Source organism: Fulmarus glacialis, unplaced genomic scaffold, assembly GCF_000690835.1.
Source record: "Fulmarus glacialis isolate BGI_N327 unplaced genomic scaffold, ASM69083v1 scaffold2284, whole genome shotgun sequence".
NCBI lineage: Eukaryota > Metazoa > Chordata > Aves > Procellariiformes > Procellariidae > Fulmarus > Fulmarus glacialis.
Genome location: NW_009209749.1, coordinates 36,286 through 51,184, shown reverse-complemented (window position 1 = coordinate 51,184; position 14,899 = coordinate 36,286). Strand labels below are relative to the sequence as shown.

Sequence of the window (14,899 nt, the reverse complement as noted above, 5' to 3'; positions counted from 1 at the left end):
GAGCGTGTGCACGCATGCAGGCTGTCCCCGTGAGGCTGCAGGGCTAGCCAGATCCTCAGCTTCTGGTCAGTTCTGACAGCACAGCGTTTCTGCAGTTAGTCCCGCAGGGCTCTTCCTCAGCTGGCGCAGGACAGCCAGAAGCACTGTCTGTCTTCCTTGGTAAGATGCAGAGAGCACACCGAGAACCTCTCTTGGCCGGGGGGGTGACGGAAAGGCTGCTCTACTCTGGATATTCTCAGCTGCGGAGCAGCCGCTTCCACCAACCACAGGAGCCACCCTAAAATAGGAGAACTACCAGGCACAGATGAGAATGTGTTGTTAAGCCACCTTTGTTCTACTTGCCCATAGTAGTGGCTTTGAAGGAACAGATAATCTGGACGTTGCCTTGTAAAAGAAGTTACTTAGGAGAAACAGCAAGCAAAATCAAGCCAATTCTTTTTCTACGACCCTGAGGAGAAACTGCAGACAGGAAAAAGGACATTCCTAGTAAAGGAAGTTAACTCTGAAATATTTTAAATTGAAAGATTCTCTAGGTAAGCCTGGGAAGATGATACAGCTCAGTCATTCTTTGCAACAAATTTAATAATTTCTTAGATATTTCTTCCTAAAGATGCTACAGACAAAGACACAAAATTCTTGTAGAAGAAACTTCCCCACTTTTTGGAGGTCACCGGTATTCACCTATAGCAAAATAACCTTTGCAGAAAACATAGGCTCTGGTGAGATGACCTAAAAAGCTGTCACAGGGAATGAATCCTGCCCCTTCTAACTATGAGAGGACTGGATCCTGTCCGCTGGAGTTTCTGTAGGCCTTGCTCCATAACCCCTATGGAGGAGGACTGGCCACCTTAGACATAAAGAAATGAGATATGAAGATGATGAAATTCCAGATGGAGTCCTCTCCTGTCCCCAAGGGACCTTCTCCCTTCTCTGTGCTGCAGGCCATCCATGGCTTAGTGGTGGACATAAAGAAAAGCAACTCGGGCCCTTTTTTTTTGTGGAAGCACTTACCTTGAATCGTGGTAAGAAAAGGTACAACGCAACCTCATGCACATACAGGAATAGGCTTGGGTATTCTCAGAAAGTAAGTTCAGCCCAAATATTTCAGACTGGGAGTGGCTTCACCCTCAGTACTAGTCAGATGAAGTGTTCGTTATTGCAGAATGATGAGAAGAATGGAAAGGGCTGGCTGTCCAACAGAGATCTTTCTTGCTAAAATACTACGGCTGAACATATCTCTACTATCTCAATTGGAATTATGCCAAGTAGACAATGTGCTGTCCATTTTCTCCTCTGTTCTTTATAGAAACAAACAAACAAAAAACCCAAAACAAATCAAAGAAATGTACATCTCTTCCATCCTTGTAGGAATACTGGAAAGCTTGGGGAACTTTTCGGATTTTGGAGATCAGCCTTTAATGCCATGTTAGTTAAAAATACGTCTTACTGTACTGTGGGGGTTCAGTCACTGTTAATGAATGATCAGGGCTTCTCTTGTTTCTTCCTAGCGTACCTGATTTCTAGCGAATGTTAGAAACAGTATATATTATGCCAAGTTTACTTCTATAAGTTTACTTCGCTGCTTAATTAAAAGCTCCAAAGGAGTGAGTCATGGAGCTCAGATTTGGCATATAAAGACAAGTGAGAAGATTTGGAGGAAATATCTAATGCATATTTTACATAGAATTCAAAATCTTGCTCTCTTACGAATGCAATATGCTGGTAGAAGATCAAAAATTAAATCCTTAAATTGTAACATTTTACAATAACTACGTGTAAAAAACACTGTCTGGAGTCCATCTACTTGATGCTTTTTACTCAGCTCTTTTAAGCATGCATTTTGTTTCAGAGTATTATGTTTTTTAACAGAGCTGTTTTGTTCTGTCTTTATTGTCATGCTTCTTTATAGTACAAATCTGAATAGGAACACAGCTGAAGGTAATACCATGTGCAAGCTATGATATGGTACCTCATTAACATTATTTGCAACAAATATTACATCACGTGCTTGATGTAATAGACATTCAAAGGAAGTTTCAATGAAGTGCCTGCAGTTGTATTTTTCCATTTATTCATATCACACAGATAATTTGTACTAAACCTGCACAACCCCATAATTAAGTTCTGTCACAACTGTACCTAATTTTGCATTCTCCATTTGTCTGTCTAAGGACAAGATAGTTGTTAATAAACAGAACACAATATTGTATGCAACTAATATGTTTCTTATTGAATTTAGCCAACAGTGATGACAATACAAATAAGAAGGAAACAAACTTGAAGGAATCTGTTTTTACATGTTCTGAGAAAACAGCAAATACTTCAAATCTGGCATCTCAATTTAAGAAGGAGAATGACCAGAAGGTGACCACAGTTGACTCTTTACTACCACCTCTACAGGAGCAACCTGAAAATTTAGTTTTTGCAAGTGGTGTAGCTGAAACAAATCACCTCATAGACGATCAGGAAAACAATCTTCCTGATGAAACTGTCCCTCTAATGCAGGGCTCTGATTCTGAAATTTCCACAGAAAAAACAAATGACAAAAACTGTGCAGACAATAAAAAGGAAGATGACACAAAAGGGCCTAAGGAGGAGAAAATAACTGTTGTAGGGACTTCCCTTTCTCAAAAAGTAGAGATGGAAAATCACAAATATGACATCATCAAGAAAAGCACTGCAGCACCTCTTTCTTTGACAGATATGTCTTCTACCGTTTGCTCTGATGTTCCTGATTTGCACTCCACTTTAACCATGCAAGACAGTGACATTTCTCGCCTTATAGATGAAGTTTCTTTAGCAAACGAGAGCGAGATGGATAGCACTGTCTCAGCTCTGATCGGACAGCTTGATGTCACAGATGAGCAAACTAATCTTACCACGGTCTCAAGCCTCCATGGCGCTAGCAGCCAGACCTTCAGTGTGATGGCTACACACCCACACATGCTTACTGCGGATCTTAACAGTCCCTGTAAACACAACTTTACTACCACAAAATCCATCAAATCCCCTTTATTCTCAACTCCAGATACTACCGTATTCTCCAGTCCTGAGACTGCAGAGTATTCTGTGTACACAATTATCCATGAGGCAACTCTTACACCAACTTCTGAATGTAAGACCCACAGTGAATTAGTTTGCAAGAAAAAGTTGAACAGTATAGAAAATAACTTGCCTAGCTGTCCTTGCCCTTCACCTCTCTCTTTGCTAAACGCAAATCCCAAAAGAAAATGTGAAACAAGCTGGGAAGCCCCGGAATCTGCCAGTTCTTTTGCTTCCAATAGCCTCATCTTTGAGAAGACACTTGTTGACCTTCCCACTGGTGAAAATTCAGAAAGCAGCAGTCTTGTAGAAGTAGATGGGGATTCTCAAGATCTCTTGGTAACTGCATGCGAGTACAAAAGGGAAGACATGAGCCAGCTGGCTTCCCCTTTGAAACTGAGGCAAAAGCAGGACACTGGGCATGGTGATGAGAGGACCTCTGGGAATAGCGCAACTGCTGAGCTCTGTGCTGCTGCCCTGGGCTGCTCGGATAACTTCAGGACTGCAGGGAGTCAGCTCCCTTTTCCAACATGTGAAAATGTTGGCTTTTTGTATCATTATCATTCAGATAAGCAGAAAAATGTAATGTGTACCCCTGAGAGATCCCAGCTCAACATACACTCACCGGTGCTCAAAAATGCTTTGGCTTTCCCACCACCTTCAGCCATCAAGCAGACTAGCCCTTGCAAATCCAAGAGTCTCGGTGACTTGACATCAGAGGATATTTCCTGCAATTTTGAAAGTAAGTATCAATACATAAGTAGGAGCTTTATCTCATCAGGCATGAGAGACAAGAAACTTGCTGCTATGAAGAATATGAGACCACATTCTACGGATGCTCTGACAGAACAGCTGAGGAAGCTGGTGTCCCTGGACCAGGAGGACAGCCGTCAAACGCTGTACTCCAGGCAGATAGATGAAGACTGCCCAAAAGCGCTGGTCAGAAAACTCTCGTCCAGAAGCCAGAGCAGAGTGAGGAACATAGCCAGCCGTGCCAAGGAGAGGCAGGAGGCCGCCAGCAAGCAAAAATCTTCTAACACAAGTAGCATAACAGGGGTCATCCTTCGGAACAAGCCCTCAGCACCTCCTCACATTATCAACAGGCATTCAACAGGCTCCTACATAGCCAGGTACCTGAATGGCTTCCCTGGGGAGGATATGGAGGGCCGAGGAATACCGGAGGGCGCGTGCGCTGCTTTGCACTACGGCTGTAGCGACCAGTTGTATTCACACGATTCTGTTCTGCAGCTGGAACCCAGTAGTGATGATAAGCCTGAAATTTATTTCCTGGTGGGACTGAAAATTGTATAAATGTACATCTTCAATGTTTACAAACTATTTCATTGAAATGAAGGATTTTTAGCAAGAAATACTGTTTTGAGGGTTTAAATTATTTAGAAATGCAATTTCATGCTAGTGATTCAATCATGATTTAATGCGCTCCTTTCTGTCAAAGCTTATGTAAATAGAAACCATGTTCCATCCTTATGTATGTATTACTTTGATTTAGAAATTATAAAGTGAAATAGTCTGGGGACTATTTGCATGCAGTAAGCATTTGTAGCATTTTGTATTTGTAATGCATGTCATTTTTAAGTCGAGCACATCTGTGCTCAAAAGCCTAACATTGCAATGAATACAAACAGTATTCTGTTTTACTGATGTCCTATTCTGCTGTTTGGAAAAACATTTTTAGTGATCACTTTTGGCCTTTTGTGCAAATTCTGCTAAGCATAGTGCTTTCTGTTATTGGTAACATCCTTGGGGTTAGACTGCTGAACTAGGACTTACTCTGCCCAACAAGCAGCAGTCTCAGAATGAGACTCTTCATTAGCATTACTGTTTTCACTCTGACTTGTACTTAATTGTTAATATTAATTTTACATGTTTCTATGTATGAACTATGATTCTACAGCAAACAATTTGTAGAATTAGGGTTAGTCCAAATTTGTGAGTAATGTGTAGATTTGTCTTCTGCCCGCTCTATGTAGTATAGTAACAGTTGTCTTCCTTTTTGGTCACAGGGCAGAGTGGAACGTGGGAGTAATTCTGCATTTATGAGTGGAAAACACTTAATTTCTGCCTATTTTGTTATGTATTTTTGCTATTGGTTGTGTGTGTAGCTTCAGTACAGTAGCAGATCTGTTTTCTGTGTATTTGTAATTTTATTGCTAAATTGTTGACAGTCAGTGGAATATTTAAAGCTGACATGGTAGAGTAACTATTTTGACTGTCCATCTTAATCTTTTTCTGTGAATGCTGAAAGTGAATTGAGTGAGTAATCTCAAACACCTGAAGCTTCCCTGTGGGGAACAACATAGCTTTATGTTGGTTTTAAGATATTCTTTGCCTTTGCTGTAAGTTTTTTCTTATATGTAAAAGACGTACCTTTTACCTCTTTCTTTTGTAATGCAGAGTATTATTATTCTTGAAAACATCATTAAAATAGATTTTTAAGCACTTGGTTACATGTTCACTGAAACTGTAGCAAATACAATTATGCTTAAACTAACAGTAGTTAATGATTGCAAACATCTGTCTTGTCATGAGCTTGCAGTAAGGTATTATAAAGGGAAAAAATTCTGTCATTTCACATGATGGTAATGGTTCTTAGCTAGAAATCCGCAGCTGAGCTCTTTCTCTTTTCTGGATAGGAAACCATGTTTATTGAGTATGTCTGACTGCCTGCGTATTCCCATTTTGTTCCATTAAGGGTCTAACAGATGCAACTGGCTGTTGTTTCGATCACTTTTTCTAAATAAAAAACATTTTTCCATGGAGGAACAGAACCAGATAGTGGATTAATCCCTTAAGCTTTGGACCTGAATTTGTATCTCAGTACTTGTGATACTATGTGGAAGGTGCGATTGAAGCCATCTGTAACTTCAGGGAAGTTCAGAAGCTCTGTGCCTTGGAGTGTCGGAACTTGCGTCAGTGGTTCCTGAGAGAGAGATGGTCTCAACTCTCGATTTGCCTGTAGGTTATCTGCTGCGGTAGTTTAGAGTCTGTTTCCAAGTGAAAGAGTGGATGTGTGCAGGCTGTGATCTGCTCTGCTGAATGTTGCGTGCTACAGATGCTCACATGCTGCATCCAGACACATTTATTTGTATTAGTAGAACCTGTACATTCTTTAGAAATAACTGCTATTAAAACTGCCTTGTAATTAAGCAAATGATACGATCTCCATCACAGGAGATGAAAAAACTACTCTTGACTTGAAGGTTATTTCTAGCTTTAATTGGAAGTAATTTAGAAAAATTGTATGATGTGTGCAGGAGGTCAGAATAGATTATTACAGTGGTCTCTCACGACTTAATCTGTTATACTTCCCTCTTAATTTTAGAAGTTAATTCAGATGGGGAGAGTTCTTTGTGTGAAAGTTAAATTTGAATAGTGAAACAGGGCAGGATTTCTACAGTGTAGACTCCAGCCAAAGGAAGACCTGGCTCAGTAGTTTTGCCTGTCTCACTGGGCTTAGTGTTGTTTTTTTCTGTCTCACTGAGATTCAAATTATATTTTGTTTGCACAAGTTTCTTTTTGGTGGTGTAGCATTGGGGTGTGCCAAAACCTTCTAACTTTTCAGTGTTGCAATACTCTGAGCCTTGAAGAACTTGAGTCAGAGTATTGAAGATATTCAAAGGTCTTGTGATCTAGCACAAGTGAGAAGGCAAAGAGTACTTATGTCAACTGCCATTAATTTCTGTTCTTGAGTAATCTGTAGGGCAGTTTGTGGGCCTGGACATGGAAAACTGGTAAGAAAGACTATTTTTATGTCTGTTTGCAAAGGTGATATTGTAAGAGAGAAGTTTTCAGTCTGCAGAACTTTCATTTTGATAGGTGATATTCAGAAATGGATTTGGTCCTTAAATGAATGTCTTCAATGCGTGAAGATCGTGTGAAATCACAAGTGGTGAGTATAGGAGCATGAAGATACCTGTGTTACCAGCTACGTCTGCACAGAGAAGCTTGATGACGTGTTGAAGTATTTTGAATATTGGAAGCAAGGGTTCTGCATAAAATGTTTGAATTGGAGAGGGATCTAAGCCAAAGTCAGAGATATTATCTCTTGCTTTTAAGTTCATAATTATAAAAGAAAGGAAGATTAGTAGTAAACATAAAGTACTAAAAAGTCAATGGTATTATTTTGCACATATAATACATTTGGATTAAATTTAGTATTTTGGATTAAAGTAAGTGCACCAGGTGTCTTTACAAGATAACCATTTGACCATCTCTCTCTTAATTTATTAGAAATGGAGAGCATTCAGACTCTGGAAGGAAGAACTTGAAATCCAGAAGAGCAGAGTCCATACTACCCTTGCAGAATAGGCGGGTGAAGAATACTCCCCAGGACTGACCTCCCTTCTGTTTTCCTGCCAGCTGGCATAAGGTCCAGTCCAAGCGCAGTCCTGTTTTTCTTTGTATACCAGGTCAGAAAGTATGTCTAATCCCCAAAGCCATTGGGGCTATTCCTATGCTTACTGTTACATATCTGGTTAAGGTCTTCACAGAATTAGGAACTGTTCTATCAGCAGATGTCAAAGATGCTTGAAACCTCAAGTTAAATTTCTGTTTCTTTTCCAGATGAGAGTATGTATAAACAAAAATTTATCCTTTGCTTAAAACTATACATATTGCTTCTGAATCTGAAACTTACAGATAGTAGAAACGTAGGGCAAGGACAAAAGATGGAACAGAAAGTTAAAGACATTGTTTATTTGATAATCTATAAGCTGAGTAACAGTTGGAATGGAAAATTTTGGAAAACTAAGAATGCTTGCTTCAGTAGCCTTGTGTATTGGATAATAAAATGAAGGGACACTGTATCAAGAAATCTAAGCACTTTCTGACCTCATCTCGGTATTTAAATCTCTGTGAGCATCTGGTACATAGATTAGAAGCAGCATTGTATAGAGCCAGGATTTTTAGATATATGGATAGAACAGACCAGCAATCTACAATTCAGACATTCATAAGGCCATTCATTTTTTAGTTCTTCCCCAAAATTAATTAAACCGTGTATGAACAAGGCTGTAGCTTCTTGAAAATCTATCTAGTGAAGGCTTTTTTGGTGCAGAATCTGTTGCAAACTTCAACTTATTCCAATGCTGATTACTCTCAGTGCTTAAAACCAAATATTTCTGATTGATGTTTGTCTAGCTTCACTTTCCAGCATGAAATTGTTTTATCTGACTGCTCAGTTGAAAGGGCTCTTACCACAAAAGTTCCTCTCTCATAAACATGAAGTCACAGCCTTCTCTTTCACATCCTACATGGATCAAACCCCTGAAGTCTCTCTTTTTAAAATATTTTATTCATTCCTGGAGGTCTCCTGTGAAGGTTATAAAGTTTCCAGCACCATACAAGAACTGTAGGCACCAAAACCAGTTGCACCATGTCAGGGGCAGTTATGTTGTGGAAAGCATGGAGATAATATGATTTGTACCAGATTGTGTTTGTATCTGTAATGCAAGGGCATTTAATCTTTTTTGGCTGCAATATTGCAGTTGAAGCATCTGTTCAGTGGGTATCTATCATGTCTCCCAACTTTTTTGTTTAATTCTTTAGAGGGTGGAGATCTACTTTTGTAATTATAATTTGCATTTTTCTCCTTCTGAGATTTATTGAGGTGTGTATTTTTCCTTACTACCATTTTACCTTGCTGTCCAGCTCAGAAATGTGCTGTTTATTATTTCACATTCCTCAGATTTTTGTGTCTTCTGCAAACCTTAATCATTACCAATTGAACGCAATTTTTTTCAGGTCATTGATACAGCACAGGGCCAATGTCTAAGTCTTACAGGACTCCAATACAAATGCTCTTGCTCAGTGCTCACCACTCACTGTCTGTAGCTCCATTTGGACGTCCGGCTGCTAACCAGCTTTGTGGTCTTCTGGCAAGTGTCGTAATGATCATGTATCATTCAAGTCTCTTGATGAAAATATCATGAAGCATCTGATTAAATGCTTTATGGAAGACTAGACACACATCATCATCATCACTCTTACCTGTATGGACTGAACTGTTAAAATTCATAAAAAACAAGATGTCCAGAAAATCTAATTTATTTAATCCCATTTTGTTTGGTATTAATTACATTAACCTCCTTTAACTCTTTCTAAATAAATATTTCCTTAATTTTTTTTTAAATTGCTTTCATTACTTTGCCCAATTTTTATACCAGTCTCTTAGGCAGGCGTTATCTCTGTTGTTGCATTTACTCTTTTAAATATTGGTACATAATAGTTTTATTTCAGCCCTATGCAACTTTCTGAACAGTTGAAAATTCAAAAATTAACTATTGGGGCATGTCCCTCAGCCAGTTATTTTTAAACTCTTGGATGTAAGTGCCTGTTGATTTGAATATGTTTTAATTTGCTATTTTTTCTGTCATTTTCCCTAATTCCGAACAGAATAATTGATTGCTGGGAACTCTTACAAATAATGACGAGCTTTTGTGTATGTCTATTCCTAATCAATCAATCAAATGGTCAGGGCCAAGATTTCTTTTGCACAGTGAAGGAGAGAGCTATAAATAAATTGCGTGAAGGCTAAGTGCTGTTGGAAACTTTGACTGTGTTAAGATCATGCATTTGCTGAAAGGGGTATTATTTATCTCTTTTGCAAAAGAGTGAATGACCTTTATGAAAATGAAAAGCTAGTGCGCCGAGAATGATGCAAATGGTAACTCTTTTGATTATTTCGTACTCTTATTTCAGAAGCTTGATCGTGAAGTAAAAGAACACAAAACCAAACAAAGGTATTATTCAGTTCAAATTCTTTCTCTTGAAAGAAGGAAAAAAAAAAAGTGCTTTTCAACAGATTCCTAACTTCTGTAGTATTTTGTTTCCTATGCCTTCAATAGCAATTGAAAATGGATTATTTTCCTCTAAAACTTCCTTTTCAAGCTGTCTTCCATCTTAACTGCATGTAGGTATAAATTAGCTGGAAGAAACAATTTGTTTTCTTAACTAATGATTTGTACTATTCTAGTAGGTCTTGCCAAGTATTTTTAAAAGCAAGAATATGTTATGAATGCTGAAGGTGTCTTCACCCTTTCTCATCTAATGCATACATTTATTGCCTAGCAGGAAAAATCAGAAGAGGAGAATAAGCAATTATTTTCGCCTAGTAAAGGCTCGTGGTTCACATTGTGGGTTAGCAGGCCTAAATTACTTTTCTAGTTTATGAAAGAATGCATAAATTAATCTGTCCAAGAATCTGCAGAGAACAGTTAATAGCAGCAAAAATGAGATTGGGGTATTACTTAAATTATATTTTTTAAATTCAAAAACAAAAAGGGTCTCTAGTTACCTTTATGTGATTGTTTACTGGAATATCTACTGCCCCTGCTTTTAAGAGCAGCACAAAATACCCCTAGTGTAGGGATCCAATTTCACATTCTTCACTCTTGGCAGAGGAACCTATGTTCTGATAGAAATGCACTGCAAAGAGTTGAAAAGATCTGCTAGAAAGTTTTTCTGTTTCTTCTGTTCATCCTAACAGGCTGAGGAGGTGTTTATTGCCCAGTCAGATTCACCACTGGTGTATCGAACAAGAAGTGAAGCAGTAGCCAGAGGAGTGATTTATGTGTGGGCAATGGGACGGGGAAGGCATTCACTTCAGGCATTAGAACGCATGAGAAACAGAAGTAAATACAGTGAACAATTATTTTTGAAAGCATTTGTTTCATTTTGGCCAGTCATGCTGCATTTGAGCAGTGCTGAGGTGGTGTGATGTGACCAATGCGGTTGATCAGATGAGGTGATAAAATCACACTTATCATTCAGGAGTAACATTTTAATTCTGTGTTTTCAAGATCCGGTATTGTAAAGTCTGACATCTCTGAGAGGATGGCAGAGCTGCCCAGTGCTCGAGGTGGGGTTACTGCTGTCCGGACAAGCCTCAGCTTTTCCAAGATAGTTTAAAAAAAAAACAAAAAACAAAAAACAAAAAAACAAACCCAAACAAAACAAAACAAAAAAAAAACAAAAAACCAAAAAACCAAACCATAACCCAACAAACCCTCAGGTTTTCTTCACTGCAGTTCTTGTATCAGCTGCTGCGAAGTTTCCTGCTGTGAGGGGCAAGCATGAGGTGACGTGTGGATGCTGTTTGGATGCTAACAAGCCCAAGGCTGGTTTTGTTGCCCCCTCCCCTCCCCGCCAGAAGGGTGACCGGTCGTTAGTGTGCCTCTTTCTGCCCACGTCCATCACCGTGATTACCGAGAGCTGGTGCCGCAGGGCACTGAGGCTTGCTGCAGCACTTCTGGGCACCCGCTTCCCTCAGCGTGCCCCATGGCTCTGGGGCACGGCGTGGGCTATGGGGGGGAAAGCAGGGCACATGGGGGGCACAGGAGCAGCCGAGGAGGTATCCTTACATCCCAGGCTCTGCTGTGTGCCAGAGCCTAGCTTGAGGCAGACCAGGGGCTCAAATGGCATGTCAGATCCCTGGGCTTATGTACCTACTTCATCCTCGAGTCTCTCTTTCTGATCTCACTCTGAACAGGCATCTATGCAAATTTTACTGCTTAGAGGATCATAAATCCTTCTAGTAAGAAACATACTTTGTATCCTAAAACGTTTTGGTCAGAGAGCTTTCTTCATTAGTTTCCCTTTCTCATCTTAAATAAGATTAAGTTGTAAAAGAATAAAACGTTTCATTTTTAAGAGTGAAAGTCATAGAAAGAATAGACAGAATTTCCCTGAGAAGCATGTTGAGTCAGTTTTATTCTTGGACCGATGCTCATTTGGAGTTTTTTTTTTAATAAGATTTTAATGCTGTTCCTATTTGCAACAGGGAAAACAATGTTCAGGACCCTCAGTCCACACGTATGAGACAGTGTGATTACACTGATTACAGATCTGCTTAGAGATGCAGAAGGAGAAATAAATTGAATTTCTGTCAGAGATTATCTTTTAAAGTCCCTCGGGTTGACTGAGACAGAAGTAAATGAAAATGGGCAGTGCCTGCGCTGGCCTAGTTGAGCATGGATTTCTTTCCTTTTTTTTTTTTTTTTTTTTTTTTAATTGTAAAAAGCCATGGAAGTTGAAATGCATTCTTTAATATGTGAATTTAGTATCTGGTATAGCTGTGGACCAAACAGGAGAATTTGCAGTCCAGGTACAGCTTACAGCTGAATTACCTTGCCCTCTCTTGCTGTCTGTTCGCAAATACTTTCATGTCAGATGTACAAATATGTGTTTGTATGTATAAGAATGGGTCATGGAAGGGAGGGGAGGGAGAGCAGCTGTAGTTATTGCAGTGGCTTTATTAGTCCCTTGCTTAAGGTACAGCTGTTTTTTTAATATGTAAACCCTTTGCAGCAGAGACTTGTCTTTATGTATGACTTAATCACTGCTGTAGCCCTAACAGTATTTCTAGGGTCCAGATCCAGCCTGAGGAGTACGGTCAGCCTCTTTCGCAAGTGGAGTTACATTGATTTAATGCCTGCCTCTGCTGCTTTGGTTTACATATATGTGTGTACAGCGAAGACATAGAGGTAAGGAGTGGTGAAAATGGTCTAAGGGAGTTTGAGATTCTGAATTGACTAAATTTGTGCAAGTTGCTTTGGTGAGCACTTGCAAATAAAGATAAATCCTGTTTTTCCTGGTGGGTGCATTTAAAAGCAATGTGAACTTCCGTTTCAGAATTTATAATGACATGGGAATAGTTCCTTCACATTCAAAACAGTAAGATCTAATCCCGGTGCACAGGGAACATGGTTGTGTACAAAATAACACCACGAGTGGGAACTCTGGTGTCTCACAGCCCAAAACTTTGGGTCTGGGTCAGTGCAGGGGTCTGGAACATCTCTGTACTCCATGAGCAGTGCGACGTGCTTCCTGGAGGCTGCACCACTGACGGTCGAGGGCACCTCGCTGGTTCCCACTCGCATGGTGCGGTGGTACAAGAGAGCAGAAGGTTTCGGGAGGAAAGCCGCCCAACTTGGACAAAATATTCATTGCATGGGACTGTGTTGTTTCCCTGTTATGACCAGTGCTAGAGATAAAGCACTGAATTAGATCTGCTCCATCGCCTTTGTGTGACAGTTATTTCCCTGAAGCTCTATTCCTGATTCATGCAATGTTCTGTAATGGCATTAGTTGGATCGTTAATTTAAGTACATCTGGATATAGACTTAAATTTGTCAGTAAAGTCAGCAGTATTTATGTTATCCCATTTTAAGGAATAATAGTCTTAAGGAAGCACATTGTTAAGGGAAACAGATGTCTTGAAGCAGATGATTAATTCATGCTTAGTTTTCAAGCACTCATTTGACTTACAGGCTTTCTAAAGTGGATTCTTTCTTTTAATTTCGTGCTTCACACCTTAAACATTTATAGTCGAAATCTTATTTCAGTTAAAGATGTATTAGTCTAAAGTGACAATTTTAAATTCAGTGGAGAAGTTCTGCTGAAAATTAACACTGCTGACAAAACAGAATATAGAGTTGTAGAGTATCTGCAAGTCATGTTAATTTGACTTTTATTTTCAGCACTACTGATTTTTTTTTTTTTTTTTCCTGTAAAATGAAAATCTAGTTGCATCCGAGTGGATCCTCTTGTAGGGCAGAGTTCAGCGGAACGAGGGAATACAATCAAGTGCTAAATTTGGGTTCCTTAAGTCAGTGTGGATCTGGGGTGTAACTGCTGAAGTTGATGGAGTTTCCCCAGATATATGCTAGGATGGGACTCTGTTTCTTGACTACTTACCCAGAGTCAGTCCATTTAAAGCTGTTTAAAAGGCCAACACTAGAGATGGAAGTTAGATTTAAAACATGTTTCAGGTTTCTTGTACTCTGCCATATCTGATCTTCAAATAGAGGTGATGCTGAGTAAGGAAGATGTTAATTTACTGTATTGTATTTATTTTGTCTTGGGACTAAGATGTTAAATATTTAAAATATATGCCTAGCCTTCTTAAGGGTGAGGGTGCATGTGCTGTTCTGAATTAATTTAAATAAATAGTAGTGATATTGACCTGCACTCCCATTTTTTTCCTATACCTTGAGTGAGAACCTAGTTATGCATAGCGTTTGCATAAAATGAGGCTTTTGAATTAATCAGCTGCATTCCTAATCCTGGAAGATGATCATTACAATTTTCTGTTTTGATCTGTGTAGTCAGCGGGTAAAGGTTCAGCCCATTTGGATGCGTCTCTCTGGAGGCAACTGTTCAGTCTCTGGCTGTATGCGCAGGGTGCATAAGGTGACGGTTTTTAATTGAGCACTCATTAGCTTTCTAAAGCTGGAGTGCAGAGCTGGTAGTCGCAGTGCTGGCTCACTTAGTCCCGCACACACACACACAAAGTGCGCATTGTTTGAGGGTATTTATGAAGCATGAGCAGAAGAGAACCTGTTGTCATGTTATCTCACCAAATGAAGAAATGTAATGCTACCAGAAAGTGTCTGCTGTTCTCCAGAGATCTTGTCCTCAGCTAGAAAGGTTGAAGCGAACACAGGGAGTCTGCTGATGGGATAAAAAACCAAATCTGAGAGCAGTTTGGGGTAAGGCAGCCAGCATCCTTCAAGGGGTAAAGAGGACAAAGACAAAAATGTCTCAGGGCCATGTAAGTAAAATTAGGCGATCGAGAGTTAAAGCTGCTGCATTGATTTACCCCATGTTCAAGTTGTGGGAACACTGGAGCCGTGGGACCTTTGTTGCAGTGGGATCCTTCCCCATCCACAACGGTGTGAGAGAAAGTTGCGGAGGAATTCATCTCTCTGGATTTCCCTGAAGCCAATATGCGCTTTCATGAGATAAAACAAGATTTACTCATTAATATAGTTTTTATTTGACAGAGAAATCCTCAGCAGTCTCCTTTGCCTCTGGTCTCCATGCTCACTCTTTCTGT

At 39.6% G+C, this 14,899-nt stretch overlaps 1 protein-coding gene across 1 annotated transcript in view; it reads left to right on the top strand.

Moving 5' to 3' along the window:
* The window catches only part of PLCH1 (phospholipase C, eta 1), a 54,774-nt gene extending 50,421 nt beyond the window's left edge, over positions 1–4,353 (top strand). Inside the window, exon 23 of the mRNA XM_009576917.1 lies at positions 2,240–4,353. Within this exon, the coding sequence (XP_009575212.1) occupies positions 2,240–4,353 (2,114 nt within the window). The remainder of the gene's footprint in view (positions 1–2,239) is intronic.
* The last annotated feature ends 10,546 nt before the right edge of the window (positions 4,354–14,899 follow it).